Here is a 22,773-nt window from a genome sequence, read left to right on the forward strand (position 1 = left end):
GAGATCCGAAAGAAATAGCTTACTTGTGAAACTCGATCTTGTAGTTCTACCTAGATTGATTATACTTCTATTAGAGGTCTAGCCACTTGATCCACCAATATTTTTTATGATCAATTGGATAAAATTGCTTTTTGATTAAGGATCTAATTTTTCTCCATGATAGATTAGAAAAAGCATTGTTTCTCAAGTAGGAATTCAATCAAGTAAGGGTGTGGCTAGAAGCTTTGAGTGGGCAAAAGTTACTTTTTGGACGCTGATATAACTGTCTATAAGAACATAGATCTTTAATTGGTCCAAGTAGTCCAAGTTCTTAGCATTCACTACTCCATTATATACAGAAATCCAAAGTCAAGTTTCGAAGGGGGAACTTGAGTACCCTTGGGTTGAACCTTCTTTTTACTGGATGAGGGATCATCATTCTCATACATTGGAGATAACTTTGTGATAGAAGTACTTGTGCTTGACCAATCAAGATAAAATGTTAATCTAGATATGAATATATTATTTTCTCCTCTAGTTGAGCGAGGCATCCTTTTACATCATCTTTTGTTGAGATAGAATCAGCAGTCATACTTACCTTTATTCTTCAATGCACGGAGAGCACCAAAATTTTTCTCTATTTGCTTGTACTACTCCCAAGTTTGAACTATATACTTGTTATTAATTAAAGATCCATTTCTTTGATGCCACTTGTTCCAATAGAGAAAGAAGGAAGCAATTCATTTAATCCACTTAACTTAGTGTCTTAAAAAATGAAGAAACTATGAGAAATGCTTAAGTAGGGTTTTGAGTCTCCCTACATTTCATTAATTCAATAATAGATTTTATTGCAATCCCTTTACTTAAACTAGTAAAGGCCACTTTAACAAAATTCAGGTTTGATCCTTGTTCTAGTTAAGAGGCTAGAACTTTTATGAAATAGTTATGGTTACTGCTAAAATTTCTGAAAAGTCAAAATCTCTCTCTCTACAAATAGACCTTGACTTCTATGTCACCTCTATCTTCTATCACATCACTCACTTCTTTTTAGATTGGAAGATACTACTTAGTTAAAAAAAGTTTATAAACGATAAATTTTTGTTCATACACACATTTCATAGGTCTAAATAGCCTTGAAAAGATCATTCGGAGCCTAATAGGCCTGTAAATTGGTGTCATGCTATAAATCTCAAAAAGTTATCCAATTTTTTTTAAAAAAAAAAGCTCTCCAAACAAGCACTATATCTGAAAATTATGCTATTTGGAGACTTTGATACATAAATAGACCTTTGATGTTGTGGATCATGCTTTCGAACCTTGTCCAGATCTGCCCAAAGTGGCTAAGGTGATCCGCAATAAGTCCAGCAATACTCTTATATCATATATGCATTTTTCATACTCACTATTTAATATATGACTAAGAAAACATAGAAGAAAGACAAATAAATTAAGACAAATAACAATTTCATCCAATCTACTTCAAAATAGACATGATTGATGAGATAGAATTATAACTATATATATGATTTTTACTCTTGAACAAAATACATATCCATGCCCAGCATAAGACACATTGCATCAAGCCCCTCCAAACTAAATCATAATTAGAAAACAAACACATTATAATCTTATTTTTAAAATTTCATTATACACAATTAATATTATATTTTAGACATATGACCAACTTTGAATCAATGGTCGCTCTTATCATTATATAGTCTTGTTTCAACCATTCATAAACCCAGACCAGACAAGATTTAGTTCCATCTCATTTTGAAAATCCTAAACAAAACCAAGTATTAATGGAACTCATGATAATTTTCATCTTAAAACATAAAATGATTACCGGTTGAAATGTTCAAAGGATTTGCATTTTTACAGGCTATTTTCTGCATTATTTTAACATAGATTATTTATGTCAAACAAGGTAAACAAACTGCTCATTTTCTTTGATGCTTCCTGACCTAATTCTCCTTAGTTTGAAAACTTCTTTGTGGGCCTTTCTTCCTCTTCTCAGTTTTAAACCAACCAAAATTTGAATCTTATGTGATTTGCCGATGCTTCCACTTGAGAGAGAGAGATATGAAAGAAGTGAACAGGTAGAGAGAGAGAGAGAGAGAGAGAGAGAGAGAGAGAGTTAAATTGCTTTTCAGCACTGACCGAAATAACTGACAAAAAGATAGAGATATTTGGATGACATGAAGTTAACTAGGTTTCGTCCAGCATCCAAACATAGTCTCAAGATTGTGGTTCTAAGAAGGAAACGAGCATCTCTGGAAAATATACCTATTATTCTTCTAAAATAGGCTGCTTGGTATCTTCAGTCAAGAAAACATTTCATTAAATCAGTGTATTACATCATTTGTCATAAAGAAGAGAAAACCTGCTTAGGTTGAGCAACAACAAGATCTGGAGTTCATCACAGCAGGAGCCTTATCCTTTTTAACACAATATCAAAGAATATTATAAAGAATAATGAATAACTCAATAGACACATAGAGATTCTTGCCATTCTTCCACATCAAAAAATGCTCCAGAGGGCATGGAGAGACATTCTACGGACATCAGATGGTCTGTTAATTGATCAAGCATACAGTATATATCTCTTGAGCTTTCATGTCTCAGGTCTTCTACTAAAAACCCATAGGCATTATTATCTATTTCAATAAAACTAGTTGCCTTATCCTTTTTTATCCCTCTCTCTTTCATAAGCTTCCTAAGATTCTTCATATCTTCCCACTGGTGAACATCAGAATACATATTTGAAAAGAGAACATATAGTCCTCCATTATTTGTCTCCAACTCCAAAAGTTGTTTCATCACTTGCTTTCCAACCTTCACATTGCCATGAATCCTGCAAGCTCCAAGCAAAGCACCCCATATCACAACATCTGGTTTCATTGGCATACATTTTATCAATTGAACTGCTTTCTCAAGTTGCCCTCCTCGCCCCAAGAGATCAACCATGCATGCATAATGTTCAATTTCATGTGGAACCTTATAAACATCAGTCATAGCTTCAAAGTAGTGCTGTCCAACTTCTAATAGACCTCTATGACTGCATGCACATAACAAACCAGTAAAGGTGATCCCATCAGGTGAAAAGCCCTTGCTGACCATGCCTTTGAAGAGTTCAACGGCATCTAATGCACAACCGTGCATCGCCAAGGCCCCAATAATCACATTCCAAGACACCACATTCTTTTCTGGCATCCTGCCAAAGAGACCCAAGGCAGTGTCTTTATAACCGCATTTCGCATACATGTCAACAAGAGAATTAAAAAGCGTGACACTAGGATTTGCAATGTTTGCACAGATGTAATCATGGATTTTCTTTCCAATGACCAAATTGCCATTTTGGCCACAAGCTGAAAGAACAGCGACCAAAGTCGTCTCATCGGGCAACACTCTCAAATCTTGCATCTGGGTGTAAAGATCAAAGCCTTCATGACATAATCCATTTTGAACATAGCAAAAGATCATGGCATTCCAAGATACTATGTTCCTCTCAGGCATTCTATCAAACCAACATCTAGCATCATCAATCAGCCCATGTTTTGCATGAGCACGGACTATGGATGTCCATGTAACTACATTCCTCACAGGCATCCCATCGAAGCATTTCTGAGCCAAACCTAAATCTCCACACTTTCCATACATATCTACCAAGGCATTCCCCAAAATCATATCAATATTAGCTCCCATAACCACTATGTAATGATGTACCAGCCTACCCAAATTGAGACTCCCCATTTGTGAGCAAGCAGAGAGGAGGCTAACCAGGGTGAATTCATCAGGCTCCAAACCCGATTCTCTCATTTCCCTGAACAGAGCAAATGCTTCCCCGCAATCACCCAACTGAGAATACCCACCAATCACTGAATTCCAAGAAACGACATTCCTGTAAGGAATCTCATCAAACACCTTACGCACTAAAGACATCAACCCACAGGATGAGTAGGCATGGAGAAGGGCATTCATTACAAAGATCTGTGACTCAGATCCGAGCTTAAAGATCATAGCATGAACCATCAGGGCTTCCATATGAGCCGACGCTCTGGCGCACGACTTGAGAACGAAAGGAAGAGTGAAGTGGTTCGGCAAGAGGCCAGAACGCAGCATCCGGCGGTGGAGGAAAAGGGCCTCCTTTGGGTTATCACTGTTGGAATGGCCTCGGATCAAACTATTCCACATGAATTTATTAGGCTCGGGGACCCGTTCGAAGACCTCGCGGCCGTAATCGAGGTCCCCGGCGTCGGAGACGGAGCAGAAGGCGATGAGCCTCCCGAGGGTGAGGGATTCTCCGAGAAGTCCATTGGTGACAAGCTGGGCGTGGAGCTGCCTGAGTAGCTTCATGGAGGGGCATCGTTGGAGAAGAGAGTCGAGGGTTTGGTGGGTGGAGGATTTGAATCCGGGGAGGATTTCTGTTTGGAGATTTGGAAGGATGGAGCAAGTGGCGGGAGCCGCACGGGAACCAACGGCTATTATTCGGACGTGGTTTGCCGCCGAACGCATTTGAAACCTGGCTCATGAGCGCGGAGTCTGGCACCAAGCATATAAAAGCCGGGAAGCACAGCCTGGTTGGAGATTTCGGCTGAATCATTTCCCAACAACTCTTAGAAGGCGTTGGATACTTCAATGGTTCTTCTGCATAGATGGCTGGTTGGCTTGATTGGTGAGACCCAACAGCATCACTTTGAAATTACTCAGCTACTTATTTATCTTGGGCATATTTGGTTGGAAGGAGTCGGCCTCTAGAACGAAAATAAGAATGACTATTTTCATTCTAGTTGTTAGGTTGGAAGGAGTCTCATTTTCATTCTAATTTTAGAAAAAAATGAAAATGTCCTAATTCTCCAAAACTTAATCTCGATTCCCTCCTAGTATTCAAATTCTATTTCAATTCTGACTCTAGACACGAGACAAAGTTTTGGAAAATATGGCTATTCTAATTTACATTTCAATCCATTCTGATTCCGATTTCGATTCCAGTCGTGAACCAAATAATGTGTAAGGAGTACTTGGAGTCAACTAGAGAGCCAAAAATTAGAAAGACTAGAGGCTAGCAATTGAAGTCTACATCATTATAGAAGTTGCAGCGGTGGTTGTAGAAATTTGCTAGCTAATGGCCTTTTTTGGTAACCATGTTCTTGCTTGTTGGTCATATACAACAATGCATGCTGTAAAATACATTTCACAATTAACCTTGAGCTTTTGGAATCCATGGAGGTGCATGTCTAGGATCACATGATTGAATGTGCTTGCTCATATTTTACTGAAACAATGGCTCATAAATCATAATAACAGATCATTTTATTGTCAATAATTGCTTGATTGTATTTTTGTGAATAATAATTAGATTAGGGCATTGCTGTTGTTCATGTACAACAATTCTAAGTGTTGGTCAAGAAGTGGCTATAATTGTTAGCATTTCATTTGTCATATCTCCGACTCGAATTCACATGCTAGGGATGCAGCAAACAACTCGAATTCCATCATGATATTATACACAATGTAGCGAAAATAAAATAAAATAACTAAAGTTCAAAATTTAAATTTAAATAACTAAGAATCAAAATTTAATGTCTTACAAAATCCAACAATATTCAAAGTCTTGAACTTCAGTAAAATCGTAAACTAAGAATAAGAAATCAAAACACTGCCTCCGATTGCTCTTCCGTAGCAAAATCTCAAGCCAAACTGATTTTCTGAATCCATAAAAATAATAAAGTACCGAGTAATGTGCTATATAACCCAGTAAGTAATGAATTCTTTAACTAGATAAATTAGATAATAAAATAATAATAATTTTACTAAGAGTAATTATATAAAATCTTTCAATTCAAAACTAAATCTAGACATGGAGTGTTATCAAAACATCATATATGTGAATCCAATCTTTCTAAAAAATTCAAATTTTCCTTCATAAATCCAATTCTTGCAAAAACCTCAAGTTCATCTCATGAACTATGATTACACTTATACCTTGTAGCTAAGCCAAATAATAAGCTCAGAAATTTTCATATGTCCAACGCATAACCCACAATGATAGAGCATCAAAGTACCAATATAATCCTTACTGGAAGTGTATCAAAGTGCCAATATATAACCCCCATTTGCAGGATATTGAGTGCTAATGTATAACCCTTGCTGATAAAGTATCAAAGTGCCAACTTATAATCCTTACCGGCAAGATATTAAAATATAGTCTGGTTGCAAGTCCAAAGCCATCTTAGATCAGAACTCTATTTCTTAAAAACATATTTTATGTTCCAAATCAAAAAATATATAAAATCATATAACATCAAAATAAATTGAGCCTAATCTATATCAAAATTAATATGTTCAATCATGAATCATTTAATATTTTTTGAAAAAGATATATTCAATAATAAGTACTATGCATCAAGTTCATAAATTATGAATAATTTGATTTATAAAATATTTTATAATTTGTCGATAAATTTAAAAAAGAGTTACATTAATTACCTCATGAGTATAATCAGCCGGCGAATCTTTAGCGCAAAAAAAAAAAAAAGTAAGACAGAGAATGAAACTATGGGGTCTTTTTTTTTTTTTTATGCAAAACAGAAAAAGAGGAGGAGGAGGAGGTGTGGTAGCTGCCGGTGGGGGGACCGATCGTCAGAAAGTGGCGGAAGAGAATCCGGCGACAGTGGTCATCCGTAGCGGAGAAACTAGGCGTAATAGAACTAGAGGGAGGCATCAACGACCTTAGATAGAGCCGGAGGGAGGCTTCGGACTCCCTCTCGGCATCAAACTCCTATCGGTAGTCTGCCTCTTCGAAGAACGTGTGGCGCACTTGAGTCGCAGGCCTTCTCAGATTTTGTTTTTTTCATTTCACATTTTCTGGTTTGGATCAAAGTGGGTTTTGGGCCGAGTGGGCCTTGGCTGATAGTTTTGTTTTCCCAGGCCGGTCAAGTGGACCAGGCCCGGTTCGTTTTGGGCTGGGTTTTGCATGGTTATCTTTTCATGTTATGCCTACCTTCCTGGATCATGTAGGACTGATGATTGCAAAGCTGTATCAGGGGAGCTGTGACCGAGCTGTTTGAGTTGTCAGACCATAAACCCAACTGCGATTGAAAGGCTTAGGATTGAAAAACTCGGTGGTGTCATCTATGATGGATTCACGCTCACACACGCACAAAAAAAAAAAAGAAAAAAAGAGGTGAATCGAAAGCTTTAATGAACTCTGAGATCATCTAGGTAAGTATTTTTTTCAGTTTTCTTGGAAATAACCTAACAAAATAATTTACATGGTCTTTGCTTGTGTATATTTGCTAGCTTTGTTTGATAGATGCAGAGGGTGCAAATGAGCCTGCCTGTTTTTAACAAGCGTATGAAAGGAAGTTGCTCTTGCAAGTGCCTGCTCCTGTTTTGTGGCTGCTACTGTGATTCTAGTTGCTACAGCTTCCAACCTCATTTATGTACTTGTATAAATTTCCCAGGCAATTCTAATATACTTTTGACTGCCATGCATGAATTTTGTGTGTCGAATCATCCTTCCCCTCTTGATTGCTAGTTTCTAACCATTTTAAAACTTTTTCATTATTTTCTTCCAAAAAAATATTTGTTAGATGACACTGAACAAACCATAAAGTTATTCGTACACAATAATGCAAATCCTGAATAGTCTAGTGTCCGCAGCATTTTTCTGTGACAATAATTCTGCAGGGACCTGGCAACCTAACGGATTCATCAAGCTGCTGGCTGCTCTGTGGCTTGTGCCATAATGGATGAAGTAATGAAAACCCATGGACCCTGATAAACATCCAACTTTATTTAACCATAAATAATTTACTGGTAACATATCGACACCTAGGCCGTTCCCTATCTGGTGAAGATGATTCATTTACCAGCTAGTAGTCTTTGAAATGAAATTTCAGTTTGTCGAATCTAATATTTATTTAGAGTGAATAGGTACTGAGACAACGTTATCCGTGGATGCTGAAAGGTCATTTCATATACAAAACCAAACGATCACAAAGAAGAGCAAGGGTTTCCTAACTTCTGGGGAGGGTGTGGAAGCTTTATCCAGATCTTCCAACCCGTCAAGCTACTGTATCATAGCCACCAGAGAAACCGCATTCTTCTAGCCAACATGCCCTGCCTGGTAAAACCAGTGAACATCTAGTAGGGAACAAGCCGCAGGATCCAAAGGAACAGGATCCTGTAAGCTGGTTTCAGTGTCGAGAGTTGCTGTTTACAGCAGAGTGGAGCACCCATCTTTAACTACCTTCCCGCACAACTAACCTGGAACTCCTTGTCAGTGCTTTTCAGCCCCTTCACCATCATCTCCTGATGCCTAGGCTCAATCCTCTTCTCCACAGATTGAGAGAATTCCTTCAGCTCCTCCAGTGTGCCACAGATTTCCCTAACAAAATACTCATATGCTGAAACTGAATAACCCTGGGCATCTCAGCACCATCTCCTCAGCCTCTTCCCTGGAGAGGCCCCAGCCCAATCAAATACTGCAGCTTGGGGGAGAGCAGCAGGGCCGGAGATAGATGAGGGCAGGCTTGAGCTGGTCCCGGACTCTCGGACGCTTGAAGCTAGCAGCCTGGGGCACCTGTTGATGACCCTCCTGTAAATAGCGAAGAAGCGAGAGCAAGGGGGATTGGAGGAATAGATGGAGTACCATGTTTTCTGGAGGTGGCAGGAGGATCTAGGCCCTTCTGACTTGGCACTCGTGGCATCCTGTTGAAGCTCATTATGGCTCTAAAGATTTCATTGGAATAAGAGGCCACCTCGTGGCATGAGCATGCATCTAAAATAATCACACAAATGTCACAGATAAACACAGTAGCAGCTATTTTCAGGAGGACAACACCTGATGACCCTTCTTGAAGACGAGGGAAAATTTATATATGAATATATATATATATATATATATAGATATATATATATATATATATAGACACACACCAAGCCCCATAACTTCCGCTGCAGATTCTCCGGTGATCCTCAAGATAAAACTCCAATAATTTACATGGGGATCGTCCAGTAGAATCATCTGCATGCGCATGGATGGTAACATCGGAAATGCAGAAATCGATCACATACTTAGGAAATTGGAATCGAGCAACAACAAGAGACATGCATTAGTTTCTCCACAAGATAACTTAGGATATATAAGGAATATCTGTTGGCCTTGGCCTCTAGAACGAACTGGTTCAGAGCACAATCCCATGTATGTTACTCATGGCCCTGGAAAGATACAGGGAGTGTCTCATTAAGAATACACAATATAGTCAGTTTACCTACTAAAAAGCATCTTATCATGTCTTTGACCCTCAACATAAGAAAGAAATAAAGATGAAGAAAACAAATGCCAGTGCTTTCTTCCCCTTCTTCGTTCGGTTGCATGCTCTGCCTCTACTTCTTGCAGATACCCAGCTGACAAACCTGGTTGGACAATAAGCAGTTAGTAATTCAACCCATCATTTCTTCCTCATCTACAGTCAGTTCCCTAACAGCTGTGCACATAATGCATGCTCAAAGATCTCGTTAAATAGCCACACAGACCATGCACCTGATCAGAGGGTCCATATTTTGGATGACACTGGTAGTGTGTGTTTTTCGATATGTGAACCTATGCATGGTATCTGGTATGTGGTTCACCCCAGAAAACTGCACAGCCCGATGCCCATTATACAATTAATAATAGATGTTGAAGATATTGCAAAATACGTTTGAAAATACAAGTTTCTGACCATGGAATCTAAGACTCGGATACAGAAAATTATATCCAATTACATCTCAGGATGACTGCAGTTAACTAAGTTCTATAAGGATAACTGTTTTTAGTCACTTAGCTGACCAGAACTGGATAATGAAAGGATACTTGTAAGAATGAAAACGGGAACATCTTCCAAAAAGTTAATTTGTTTATCAATCTAAGCAAGAGCTGATCATGTATTTTGCAGGAAAATCAAAATATATACACATACCTAGCACTTAGTTATGTCTCAATCAGTGCTTTCCCTGACTTTTAGTTGCGGAATGGCGCGTCAAAAGTTTCTGGCTAGGAGTTACATGATCATCCTGTTCCCATGGAAATGCGCATGGAGAGTAAATGAGTAAAAATCATTTGGATACTATCAAATGCTCTTCAAAAATATATTGTAAAATAAAAAAAAAAGATGATGGAATCAATTATGTCAACATGTGATTATAGCATGACAAAAGGTACAACATAAATCATTTATGATACCTAATACCGAGGCAGTGCGCTTGGGTGCAAACTGAATATATTACTACCTACATCTGTTTCGTTTTGCTCCTTCCCAAATCTAGGAACATTTTATGCAGAATACTGGTTTCCAATCCTTACTTCTCCTTTAGTAAAATGTAAAATTAATCCCTACTCCAACTAGATTGTCTTCATAGAAATAGTACTACCTGGAAAAAGCCACAGATACCTATAACAGTAAAACAGAAACAAAAAGATGATATTGCCAACATGAAGAAACACAAACTGACAACTGATACAACGAGATCCAAGCATTCATGGGTACATTACCTGAAGGTTATTTTCTTAATCTACACCACTTCTAACTTCTTCCTAACAGGATTAAAGTTTGTTTTATGCAATAAACAATATATTAAAAGTAATTCCATGAGATCCAAGCATAATAAATCATCACATACATAAATGTGCCGCTCAAGATCCGCCGTACAGGTACCGGTCGGCGTACCGGTGGCCGGCCGGACCGGTACGGTACCGGTCCGGTCCGTACCGGCCGGTACCGGTACCATTCTGGTTCCGGTACCGGTACCGTACCAACCGGTACGCGGTGGTTTCAAAAACCACAGCGCGAGGCGCTGTGGTTCTATAAAAAAAAAATCGTACCGGTGCGAACCGGCCGATACAGGCTCCGAACCGGCCGGTACGGTTGGGCTAAAAAACCGAAAAATACCGATTTTTTAGTGGTTCCGGTACCGGTCTAGGACCGGACCGGTATGTACCGGCCCGTACTAGCCGGTACGGCATTCCATGGTGCCGTTTCATGTGTCAAGCAACATTTTAAGTAATATACCATGAAACAAAACCATGCTATGCCTTAACAACAAATAATAAATTTAAGATATTTAAAATACTGAATTGTAACAGTATGACTAGAAAATGATGAACATAAGTAAAATTTCATACTTAAGATACCTACACAAGAATAATTCAAATATGAATATACCAAAAGAAAAAAATCTTATTCATATGAACTTCAGTTGTCACATGTTAATAAAGTAAAACAGAACAAATAACACATTATATAATAATCTTTTTGATAATATAATATTTTTTTTTCTTCAAATGGCTGTTTTCCTTCTTGATATTCATATACACTTTTAAATTAATTTTTTCTGTTATGGATCCTTCTTTGTAGTTTCTAATAAAATTAACAACACATAAAAATTGACAAATCATATTTTTGCCAAAATGTAGATAAATGCATGAATTAATGACATATGAACTAATAATAGTGTGATGTCTCCTCATTAAGGACAGGAAGATGATTTTCACACTTCTATTCATGTAGAACAATGATTTTGCATCACCAACATGTTTGATCCTAAGATCAGGCCTCCAAAAGCACATTATACACATAAAAGGAGGCCAAAATAAGCCCAAACTGCCAAAAAAAATAAGTAGGGTCCTTATCAGTTCATATCAAACCAAGAGAGACTGACATGGACCAGGAGATTGATATGTTTGAAACAGCAGTATGTATCATATAATATGAACAGACACGTTAAATTGGGTGCGTAAAAGTGGAAAAAAGTTACAGCAAGCATTTCCTACCATCAGCTTGACAAGCAAGCAAGGTGTTCTCCAAGTTTGTTGCATGCATGCATTTTACAAACTAAATTAAAAAAAAATGAAAGAACCACCATGTTTCAATTTAAAAAATTTAACTAATCGTTGCAAAACAAACAAATCATTAAAATATAAAGCCTTTCAGGGAACAACAGCTAAACAGATAGCCAGAATTTACCTTATACAGAGAAGCTGCAGATTCGGACTGCATCGTTTGATTGGGAACATGCCCAAGGGATTGAAAAGTATCTAGGGCATCCAGTGTAAGCTGCCAACCACAAAGAGCTAGAGTACTGCTGGAACTTGAACCACTGTCACTTTCACAACCAGCAGCTGCAACATTTCCATTTACCCAAGGGCAATATCTGTTGTGATGCTTAATCGGATCAAATTCTCCAGCTCCTGCTTCATAATCATTTTCTCCATTTGCTGTTCCTACAAAACAAATAGCAGAATATTTACAAGCACTATGATCAGAGGAGAAAGTCAATTATCATGCATAAAAATGGTGACAACGGACCAAGAAAAAACCCCTATTGTCTCTTTCAATGAATATTGGACCAGCACATCTACCTAAAAAGGCGCACACATTCTTGCAAGATGTGAAAAGTAGATATCATAGAAAGCCCCAAGATGACTTCACATGCAAGCACCACCTTAATTGACTTAGACTATCCAGACAAAAATCTAATAAATGCCTTGATAAAACATATAAAAGTTTGTAGATATTTCTTATATGATATAGAGATTTAAACTCTCTGAAGCTAAACAAGAGTATCCATGAGAGTTCTTCTAGCATTAGCCACAACTCATTTATAGTCAATCTTATGGTAATTCCTGAGTCACACAAAAACAGTGATGTTTTAGTGTCACATAACCTGAAACAATTCCTTGACTTAGAAAATCAAGCTTGAATTGAAGATGACAATAGAAGAGAGATAAGGCAAGTCATTTGCGATTAAGGTTTAAGACTATGATAACACCAAGTGGTAATACAATTATAATAACACCAAAATATAATCCAAGTCCTTCGTGAATTCTTAGGAATTTACAAATGCAGAATAGTAGATGAAGACAATAGTGGCACACATTAATCAAATGACCAGTATAGCCCTCTCCGCGCAGAAGGGAAAAAGAAAATAAACATCAAATATATACATGATATGGTTCAGAGACAATAGGCCAATCATGCACATTTAATGATGGTTAAAAGTGATAAATCCAATTAACACAAACAAGATTTGCCATTTCGATATCGGACCCCGTACCGATGCCACAATAGCACTGTGTTAGTATAGTATGGTACGAGATCATTTCGGCATACCGAGTGTTGGTGCGCCACCCGTACCGAGTACTGATATAGTACGATATGCTCCGTACCAGCCCGAGACATTTCGGCATACCGAGTGTTGGTGTGCCACCCGTACCGAGTACCGATACGGTATGCCCCATATCATCCGATTCGGGCTGGTACGGCAAACCATGAATACAAACTAGGATAAACAATCAAGGAATTGTGGAGATTTGACCATATCTAATTATATCAAAAAGAGGAAACCGAGACCATTAGAATGTCATTATACTAAAAGAAATTGCCATTAGTTTTTTAAGCAAAACATTATTTGAAGGAGAACATTCTAATGGCATATTACTGTAAAAGAATAGAGCCCAATGGCTTAGCAACTCCAATATTCCATATTTATCCCTAATTGATCTTAATTTTACAAACTGTCCTTCAAAACCTCTTTGAATTCTTGTCAAATCTCAAATGTTTTCTTCCCCTTCTAAATGTGCACCTACATGTATGTGTTTATCCCGATATCCACATGCTGGAACTTGCTTATGATATTGATCCAAGTTCAACATCTGGAACTTGCTTAAGACATCAATCCAAGTAAATATTATGTACATATCCATCTAAGTACACATGTTAAAAATATCCCTGCAAGATAGTTTAAGAAAGTTCAAAATGTTTATGGAGAAAAATCTAGCAGACGAAGATACCTGATCCTAGGAGTGCAAAATCATCAGCGGCAGATGCCTTGCCAGTCTGAGTCACCTCCTCTTTGGATGCTTCATAACTGGAATATATTATTGCATTACAAGAAAGTGAAGGACGAGCACTGCTATCCTGACCCAAGGTATGGCTAATCTTCTCCCCACTTTCAACAGAATCAGCTTTGGTTGAACCATAAGTTTTTGAACCACTATCAGCTCTTCCCACCGATCGAAACATCATTTCTTGAATATCACCAACAGGATCCTCTCTACCAGCTTCTTCTGGAACAAACTCATCCATTAGTCCAGGTCCTGGAGCTGATTCCCCAGTCTGCCCCAGATTCCCGGTGATTTCGGTGATCGGTTCTGCATCACCAACAACACTATCTGCTCTATGCACAGAAACATCAGCTCCATGGATTTCAGCTTCATGGCTCGCACCCATACCAACACTCCCTCCACTAATTCCTAAACTAAACCTATCCCTAGCATAAGCTGTGACTGTTTCTGCATTTAGAATTTCTTCCCCCTCATTTGTACTGCTGCCTCCCATTTCTCTGGCAATACTTCCAGCAGCAGGTTGTACACAAGTGCTTTGTTGTGCTTGATTACTGTAATTTAAATCCAATGCATCATTCATGTCAAGGTTCCTCTGCATGCTTGGAGAGGGAAATTGAACAACATCAGCATCTCCTGGATAATTCTCAACACTTTCCATAGAATCTTCCTCAGGACTATGATAAATCGTATCCATTGCAATAACAGAGGATGCCCGAGCAGAATCTCTTGTGGATGGGAGGCCAACAGCTACATCACTCCCTTCTTTAAAGGAATCAACTCTATTGACATCTATATCTATATCAAAGCATAAATTACGACTAGGACCAGCACCAGAAGAATCTATCCTGCATGATGGATGGTAAGATTTAAAGATATCAAATCCACGAGCACGTTTAGTGGGGCCATCTGAATCCTGTGTGCCATCATCAACTTCGTCACCATCACGGTCAATAACAGTCCCTTCTATGCTGTCAACCTGTTGATTCCTGTCCTGGGGTCTGTCAACTGTGCTTCCGCCTTCCTCCAGGCAGCGTTTCCTAGTGCTCGGACCCCGTGACTCATATGAAGCTGCACGGTCACCAACTTCACTTCCAGTAGGCTGGCCAATCATTAGATCTCTCCCCATTCCGCCGTTATCAAAATGTTCAGATGTTGCCGGAATGCCAGACTGAATGGATGGCAACCCTCCGGCCATTGTGAGGTTCAAATCCACACCAGCATTTGATAGTGATTTCCCCTCATCAGTTGTTGCTGCTTCATCACGACCCTCTATCTGTCCCTTCTCCATTTCCTCAGCAGCAACCCATCCATTGATTGCACTGGCTGCACTAACTCCACGTGTCAATGCCAATTTTTTGCCTGGATCAGTATCAGCATTAGGGCCAAAACGTGCAGGACGAAGCACAGTGCAGAAATCCCAGATTCTGACAGTAGCCCCACATAAGCTGCAATCTAGTAATGGAGACCTCATGCTGCGCCAAGATTCTTTAGCAGACTTCAACTTCTTTCCAGCATCCTTCTTTGCCGAGACAGAGAATGCATTCTTATTAAGTCGAGGAAAGTGACAATGACGAAGTTCATCTTCAGCTGGGCCAACTGGGCACGCTTTTCTAGCAGACTGAGCTGAATTCTCTTCAAAGTCTTGAACATTTGGAAGCCATCTAGGCTCCCACCCACATAAGCTTATAAGCTTCTGCGCCTACTCAAAAATAAATGAAAGTGAAGTAAATTGAAACAAGTAAAAGGCTGCAAGTCTAGATCAAGCAATGAAGTAATGAGTGATAATAGCAACTTGCAAAACATCAAGAAATGATAGAACAGCATACATGAGAATGGCTACAAAAGGCATCATCTCGAGATATTTCTAACCCTGGTGTGCTATCTGCTTTACAGCCTGATTCCCCAGATAAAAATGTATGTGGTTGTGATAGAAGACGATCAATTTGATTGCTCCTTGTGAGCTTCATAGTCTCAATTGCAGATGAAGCTATTACAGGAAGGGAATGAAATTGCAAAAGCCCATCACACCGATCTTTATAACCCCCAATAAGTGCCGACGGAGGACTTGGAGGGAACTGCACCAAGCTGTCAGCACAGCAATTTCCTCTCCAAGGACATGTAACTTTGTGGCCTGCATCAAGCTGTTCTGCAAATGCTCCGCCAGCATGATCGACTATAAATAACATAACAAGACAGCACTAGTAAGTTGGCAAGGCTGCCTGAAATGGTTGGCAAGGAAGGAAGGAGGAAAAATGATTAACTTTATGCTAAAATAGAGCAAGAATGCAGAGGTCAGTCCTAAACGTGACCTATTATGAAGTGATAAGGCATCAACAATATTAGACAGCAAATTGCATCCTAAATATCTATTCAATAATATTGAACAAGCTGTTCTGCCTTAAAAATTCTTGATTCATAAATTAGTCAAAGTACAACTTTGCGATCAGAAACTTAGATCAGTAAATGAAAACCAGAGATATCCTTCACAGCCTGGTAAATGCAGCTGGGGAAATTATGATACAGATTTAGCATCATGGTACAATCATACCTTCAGAAGGTGTCCAGGATGCTACTGTAGTAAACGTGAGCTGTGCACCACATGATTCACATTCAATTCTGTCCATATCAGTGTTCATCCAACCTCTTCGGGCACAAGCCAATGAGCTGGCTGCCTGCAAGTTTTACACATTAAGGCCTTCAAATACAGAAAAACAAGGAAAGTGAACATACTTAAAACAAGAATACCGACATGAATATACACAAAATATGGATCTGGTTGCACAAACTGTAGCTGAAGATGCTGACATGTGCAAACATATCATATTTGAAGACAAAAATGCGCATGCATGTGTATACATGAGTGCGTATATAAAAAAAGGTCTACCATTGGTTCAAAAGATATGTTTCCATTTCAATACCAACGCATACATCTTTATTTGCATACAAACCGCATCATCAAGCATGTACACATACATAATCATATATCAGAAAACTTGTTCCTCATAGTAGTGTCCAGGCATCATTGCAAGCAAGTATTTATCAGTTTGACACTATCTAATATAAAAATATTAAGAAATACATAATTCACATCAAAATAGTGCTTATCAATGCATGGATTAAGAAAAGGAAACTCGCGAAGGAAATTACAGATTATGTAATCAATTAAAAGCATACTTGAAAAATCAGGCCAATATTGGCACTAACCTTTGGTTTCGCAAACCAATTTGAAGGATTAAATGTGGAGAGACGCCGAAGTAGATCTCCCCTTTCCCATGGTCTGCATGAAGGTTGTGAGCAGCCCAGAGCAGAGCCACCAGCATTTGTGCTCAAAGAAGTCTGAAGGGGCTGGGGACCAATAGAGGACAAAGGACCTGCTTTGGAACCATGTGCACTACCCTGCCAATCTATGCTGGCTACATTGGTTGGAGCAGCAGATGAGGATGCTCCAGCAGAGCTGAGGCATAAAAAGTATCATGCTTAGTGTGAGCAAGAAGAATAGTGTGATAAGTCATGTATCCAGAATATAATCCAAACATAAAGTACATCTAGAAACTAGTACCCTTTATTGCATGATAATGGTTTTCCTTCCTGTATCACAGGGAAGGAAAAAGAAAAGAAGCAAACTAGCCTGTAAAAAATTGGGCATTATTAATTTGTCACTCAAGCATTAGAGGACCAATTTTATGTTGAACAACTCCTCTCTTGATAGGGAACAAAGATCCTTCCCTGAGTCGACTGCACCTTTTGTCAGCGTTCAAGGAGTCAAGTTTCAGGTCAACCAAAAGATCAGATATTTTGGTTAAAGGTCAGAGAGTCAAATTTGTATGCTAAGATGAGTCAAGAAAATATCTCATTGTAGTGGACTGCTAGATTGATTAATACTGCATTTCAGTCAACATGTCAAAGCTTTAATTCAGTAACCTAATATTAAATTAGAATCCATAAGGATGAGTAAACAACTCTCCTGGGTTAATATGGTGCCCTCAGAGAGCAATTTGAATAATACATTCTAATATGAATTTATGCAGGATAAAAAAAAAGTAAATTCAATTAAATTTTTAAGGTGAATCTTCTAATCCAACATTTTCATTTGGAAAATGCCAGAAATATCCTTTTTAGACTAGATTATACTTTCTAATGAAGTTGCAGCTTTTACACAAACTAATACTGAATCAATAGCTTATTTCATATTTGATTCCTAATGGAAAACGGATTGCTCTAGTTTGCTAAATTATTGTGGTAAATGACCTACGATCCCTTATCTGTAGCTTCTACTTCACATGGCTTCATCCTGGCTCTACAATCTGCATTACTCCTTATAAACTACTCTATAACCAAGAAACCACTCCACAATACAACCAATAAGTACGAAACATGTCCAAAGGGCAATAGAGATGAATACTCAGGAATTCTCACACTCCCAACCAACAAAAGATGAGAACTAGACCGTAATTACTAAACCAACTCAAAAAATCATTTTGCTCCCAACGTTGGAACCATGGTTCGCGGTTCCCCCACATGGAGGTTTTAATCTAGGTCCTGGCTGTATTAGTACCAGTTCAGATTCAAAATGGGACTAAAAGCTCAATGGTGGGTACTTTTGTTTGTTTTTTACAGCAAACAAGAAACTGGTTTCAATTTTAAGAAGAGGCACCCATACAGACTTTTCTTTAACTCACTTATAAATCGAAACTATTACATGATGTTTTTGACAGTTCAATTTTACCATGTAGAGATTGTTTAAAGGGATTGAAGTAGATGTTTAACTGTTCAGCATAATTTTGCTATAAACAGACAGGTTAGCTTCACTAGAAACTTCAATTTGAGTCTAAAGAAAGCTACACTTGTCACCTTTTTTCTACTACCACATTTATAGTAATACCTTTCCCTTTATTGTATTCCTTCCTGTTTCACCTTCAAACTTTTTTCTTTCTCGCCCACATTTCAAGCCATAAGTAGTGTTACATCAGAGCTTAAAATATCCAACCAAACTAGGTCTAAAGTATGAACTATACCACATTCCACAGTTTCTAATATGGTATGAATACAATTCTGACAATAAGCAGAAAGAAGCATTCATGAACTCAACCCCTTAGACCACTAATCTTATGAACCTAAAAATAGCCCTCTTTCAACTCTTTTTCGTAATTCTCTGTTTAAACTTATCCCGAGTACTGATCTGGAAATAAAGTCTAAATTTCTTCTCAAGCTAATTCTTTCATATCCAAATATCTCGCCATCCTATTCTTAGAAATTAACCTTGTCATCAAGGGAACATAAACTCCAAAAGAGCGCACGATAGCATTCCTTCAAAGATCGAAAACACAATTTAACATCTCTTACTACATACAACAGTAGTAGCCCTGATTTTCCAAAAGAAATATTGAGTTAACTTCATTAAATCAATTCGCAGATGAGTAACGGTTCGTTAATATGCAGATAGTTAATATGCAGATAACAAATGAAAATTGAACTCTAGAGCTATGGACATTGCATAGACAGGAGAGAAATAAGAATTGTTGTGTTCTAAGTGGTTTGAAGTTTCAGCTAAAATAGATTGGTTTCAGCTTGCCAATACACAAGAACCTCCTTTGTCGAATATCAAGTGATGTTGGCAAGTTTTCTTGGCCAAAGCCAACCAAAACATATCGAAACCCCTCGACAGATTGAGTCCTCGGGAGAGGCCCTTAATACAGCACTTTGTAAAGATTAGTGTAAACAACCAAATACAAGACATCATCATCTAAAAGAATAACAGCTTGCTTCATACATAAACGAAAAATATGTTCTATAGACACACGTGTTCAGTGCTTCACTTAAAAAATATCAGAAAGATCTGCCCAAGTTCTAGATGTTCAAAAGTTCAAAGAAAATTGATGAAGAAAAAGACTTCAATACACTAGGCATCTAAATATTCACAATTGCCAGACACAATGAATTTGCGATCAATTTTACTTTATGATTTTCACTTAGACACAGTATACATTGTGATTTTTATATATAGAGAGCATCATTTTCAGCTTACAACTACCAAAACTACACAAATAAAAAAACCTATAAAACACAAGATGCCCAAAAAGTTTGTGCAAGAATTTATAATGGCTTCTTTTATTTTTCTTCAAATTTTCATTCTTTTAAGCTTCCCCTCTTTTTATACTAAATATCTAAAACATGGAGCAAAAATGACAGAACCAGAACTCATAATGAAATGAGTTCTCGAACCTTCCTCCACATTATCGAAGAAGCTTCAGCGGGGCAATATTATTCATAGCATACCATCCCTCACTTTATATGTCATCAGACTGTTTATGTTAAATAGGAAATCTTAAGCCTTCCCGACAACCATGCTAGTTTAGCCTTACGTTAGCTTGGAATCTGCAGCAAGATTTCCACAAATAAAGGCCACATGGAATGGGACCATGGAATGGGCACAAGCTAGCTGGTACTTTGATGCAGCAACATAAATAAAATGCCCGCTTTTGCAAGTTCATACGATAGGTGAACCATTGACAAGTTAGAGAAGACCTACAAGCTACTTTTATCACCTAATGTATATTATAGCAGGATATGAAATTTACCTTTTTCCTTTTGAGAGAGAGAGATGGGGAAAACTCAAACCTACATTTTATTAAGAGAATGCAACTTAGAGAGAGAGAGAGAGAGAAAGAGGGAAGAAGTATCAGCTAAAAAGTAAAGCAAGCAGAGAAACAGACCGCTTAAGGAACCCCTCAACATAAAAATATCAAGATGAAATAACAAGGCATTAAACTCATCAGTAACTTTATAGGGAACCACCTCTGTCTAGTCAACCACTAGCAATCGAATTCTTTGCAGCGTAACCTAAATTTTTTGCAGCTGTCTTTAAGAACTTACATGCACAAAGAAAATCAGTACTGATTAGTCGACATATCAGATTCTAGCTATAACAATGCTTTCACTAAATATATCACTTTAGAAACCTCATTCCGTGGAAAGAGCACTCATAAGAAATGCATTTAATCTAAATAAAGAAAGCTCTAAATCCGGCATTTCCATTAAAGAAAATGTCCACGGTAAAATTGTATTGACATCTCCAATAAAAAAAAAAATGTATCTGATTAAACATCAATTAAACCGTAGAAGCCCTATACGCCACCAGCATAGCTCCTACATGCTTAATCCCCGATTCCCCCATCAAAATTAACAGTAACTACCTGAAAAACAAACTTTTTGCAGTTAATATCTCAAGTATCCCGCAACTTTTGAATCACTTCCCATTAAGCCACTCACATCCTCGCTCAAGTTAATCAAACTAGGGCTTGTCAATCCATCAACTAAAATTTCTTCAAAAAAAGTCAAACCAATCACACCTAAACACACGAAATACTCGGTACCAGCTACATATGACCGAGCTACCTTCACTTCTAGGGTTTTGGGGCAGGAAAACGGCAAAAACCGAGATCCCTGCCGTGGAACACGTCTTGGGGCCCGAGTCCCGAGATTGAGGCCAGAAGCAGCAGAGATCAAACAGTAATTTCACAAGAATCAAGAAAGTCACCTCAAAAAGCAACGCCTCCGAGAAAGAAGACAGAGAGAAAGAAGCTGGTGTTACCTCGCGGCTGGAGTCGGAGGAGGAGAAGAAGACCTAGCGAGCACGAAGGGATCCACCGTCCCCGAGCTTATCACCTCCTCTCGCATCCCGCGCTCTCTCTCGCTCCCTCTCTCCCTCCCTCGCGTTTTCTCTCTCTCGGAATTGGGGAAAAGCTAAGCGAATCCCTCGGCACGCTCCCCTCAGGTGACTTTATACCGCGCCGCCCACAGATGCGGGAGCGGTTTGATCGAATCCTCCCGCGCACCTCTTCGCCATCTCCACCGTAAAACAGATGGACATTTGTCTGCCAATCAAATTTAACCGTCCAAGCATGGCGTCGACGACCCGCGAAGGGGAAATGCATTCGTTTCATTTAATAGATTTTGGATGGCAGGGACGTCGATTATTGGATTGTAAGGCACGGCTGGATTGACCCGTGACCCAATCCGACCCGTCTCGCTTAGACTCAATTCGACTCGATTTAAAGAATCTATGGAGCTGGATCGAGTTGTAAAATTGGATTCATTCTATTTTTCAAATCAGGTCTGAATTTACCAAATTCCGACCCGACCCGACCCGACTCAACCCAACCCGTTTGATTTTTGAAGTAATTTTGGATTTCCAACCTTACAACCTGGCCAGACCCGAATCTGGTACATCGTTAGGGCTTGTACGAGTGCTTAAGGGTTTCTAACTCTTTATTCCTCTAATTTCTTCTTATGTTTGAGGACGAAAGAAATGCAAGAGACTGACTTTTTGTATACTTTCGAATGGTATGAATTTTACATTAAGACTTAGGTTGGTTATATTAAATAAGAACATTGATCCCCTAAGAAGGAAGTTCATACTAATAAAGACAAAAGAGAGTATAATTTTGCCATGTGGAAGAAGATAGATTCATGATGAGTCCTTTGCAGCTGTTGAACTTTGTCATATTTCATTATCAAAACTTTATTCCTTATCTTGGCCTATACAGGCTTTTCTACTAGTATGTTTGAAAAATAATAGTAGACGTATTCTAATAAATTCAAGAGATATCACTGCTGAATAAAAAGTATTAGCATAGATGCAATTTTTTTCTACTCAAAAACAAGTATTATATATATGAACAAAAAAAATTTCTTGCAGCTAACAAGGTTGAGTCTATCATTATTAGGTTAGTTTGTAATAGTATCAATCCTTGATGCTTGGACACTTTCACTTGTATAGTCGTAGTCTTCACTCATTGCAAAAAAAAATTAAATACAAAGAATGACAAGTATAGGAATCCAACCCAATCCTAATCTAAACCTGACCAGGACCCGATTCGAACCCGAATTTTTTGGATTGGGGC

At 38.4% G+C, this 22,773-nt stretch overlaps 1 protein-coding gene, 1 long non-coding RNA gene and 1 pseudogene across 6 annotated transcripts; all 3 read right to left on the minus strand.

The window, feature by feature from the left end:
• Nucleotides 1–2,381: 2,381 nt before the first annotated feature.
• Nucleotides 2,382–4,766, minus strand: LOC103710533 (pentatricopeptide repeat-containing protein At2g22410, mitochondrial pseudogene; annotated as a pseudogene). The gene has a single exon (XR_015968704.2). The product of XR_015968704.2 is annotated as a pentatricopeptide repeat-containing protein At2g22410, mitochondrial pseudogene (transcript).
• A 3,117-nt stretch (nucleotides 4,767–7,883) lies between these two features.
• Nucleotides 7,884–8,883, minus strand: LOC149752805 (uncharacterized). The gene is made up of 2 exons (XR_016396388.1): nucleotides 8,636–8,883; nucleotides 7,884–8,566 (listed from the first exon to the last, which is right to left on the minus strand). It is a non-coding gene; the product is annotated as an uncharacterized LOC149752805 (long non-coding RNA).
• Nucleotides 8,884–9,102: 219 nt separating this feature from the next.
• Nucleotides 9,103–21,789, minus strand: LOC148702427 (uncharacterized). Of its 4 annotated transcripts, none has more exons than XM_088704135.2 (8): nucleotides 21,462–21,789; nucleotides 17,075–17,324; nucleotides 16,419–16,542; nucleotides 15,697–16,043; nucleotides 13,817–15,563; nucleotides 11,991–12,247; nucleotides 9,948–10,041; nucleotides 9,103–9,402 (listed from the first exon to the last, which is right to left on the minus strand). In XM_088704135.2, the coding sequence occupies exons 1-7, from the start codon at nucleotides 21,545–21,547 to the stop codon at nucleotides 9,970–9,972; spliced, it is 2,883 nt and encodes a 960-aa protein (XP_088560261.2). In that variant the 5' UTR covers nucleotides 21,548–21,789; the 3' UTR covers nucleotides 9,103–9,402; nucleotides 9,948–9,969. The 4 variants fall into 4 exon arrangements, with proteins under 4 accessions (XP_088560261.2, XP_088560260.2, XP_088560263.2 ...); XM_088704134.2 differs by having other exon boundaries at nucleotides 13,817–15,569; XM_088704137.2 differs by having other exon boundaries at nucleotides 11,991–12,241; nucleotides 21,462–21,629.
• Between the last annotated feature and the right edge of the window lie 984 nt (nucleotides 21,790–22,773).

This window comes from Phoenix dactylifera, chromosome 9 (genome assembly GCF_051530095.1).
Source record: "Phoenix dactylifera cultivar Ajwa chromosome 9, Ajwa_hap1_PhDact_Kaust_v1.1, whole genome shotgun sequence".
In the NCBI taxonomy this organism is placed as follows: domain Eukaryota; kingdom Viridiplantae; phylum Streptophyta; class Magnoliopsida; order Arecales; family Arecaceae; genus Phoenix; species Phoenix dactylifera.

What these genes read in the sequence shown, in the direction of transcription:
- LOC148702427 (XM_088704134.2), bottom strand. Translation starts at nt 21,547, where the DNA reads ATGCGAGAGGAGGTGATAAGCTCGGGGACGGTGGATCCCTTCGTGCTC. An exon ending in CCTCCGACTCCAGCCGCGAG is followed by an intron (nt 17,325 to 21,461) that starts GTAACACCAGCT and finishes TTTATGCCTCAG; the next exon opens with CTCTGCTGGAGCATCCTCAT. An exon ending in ATTGGTTTGCGAAACCAAAG is followed by an intron (nt 16,543 to 17,074) that starts GTTAGTGCCAAT and finishes TAAAACTTGCAG; the next exon opens with GCAGCCAGCTCATTGGCTTG.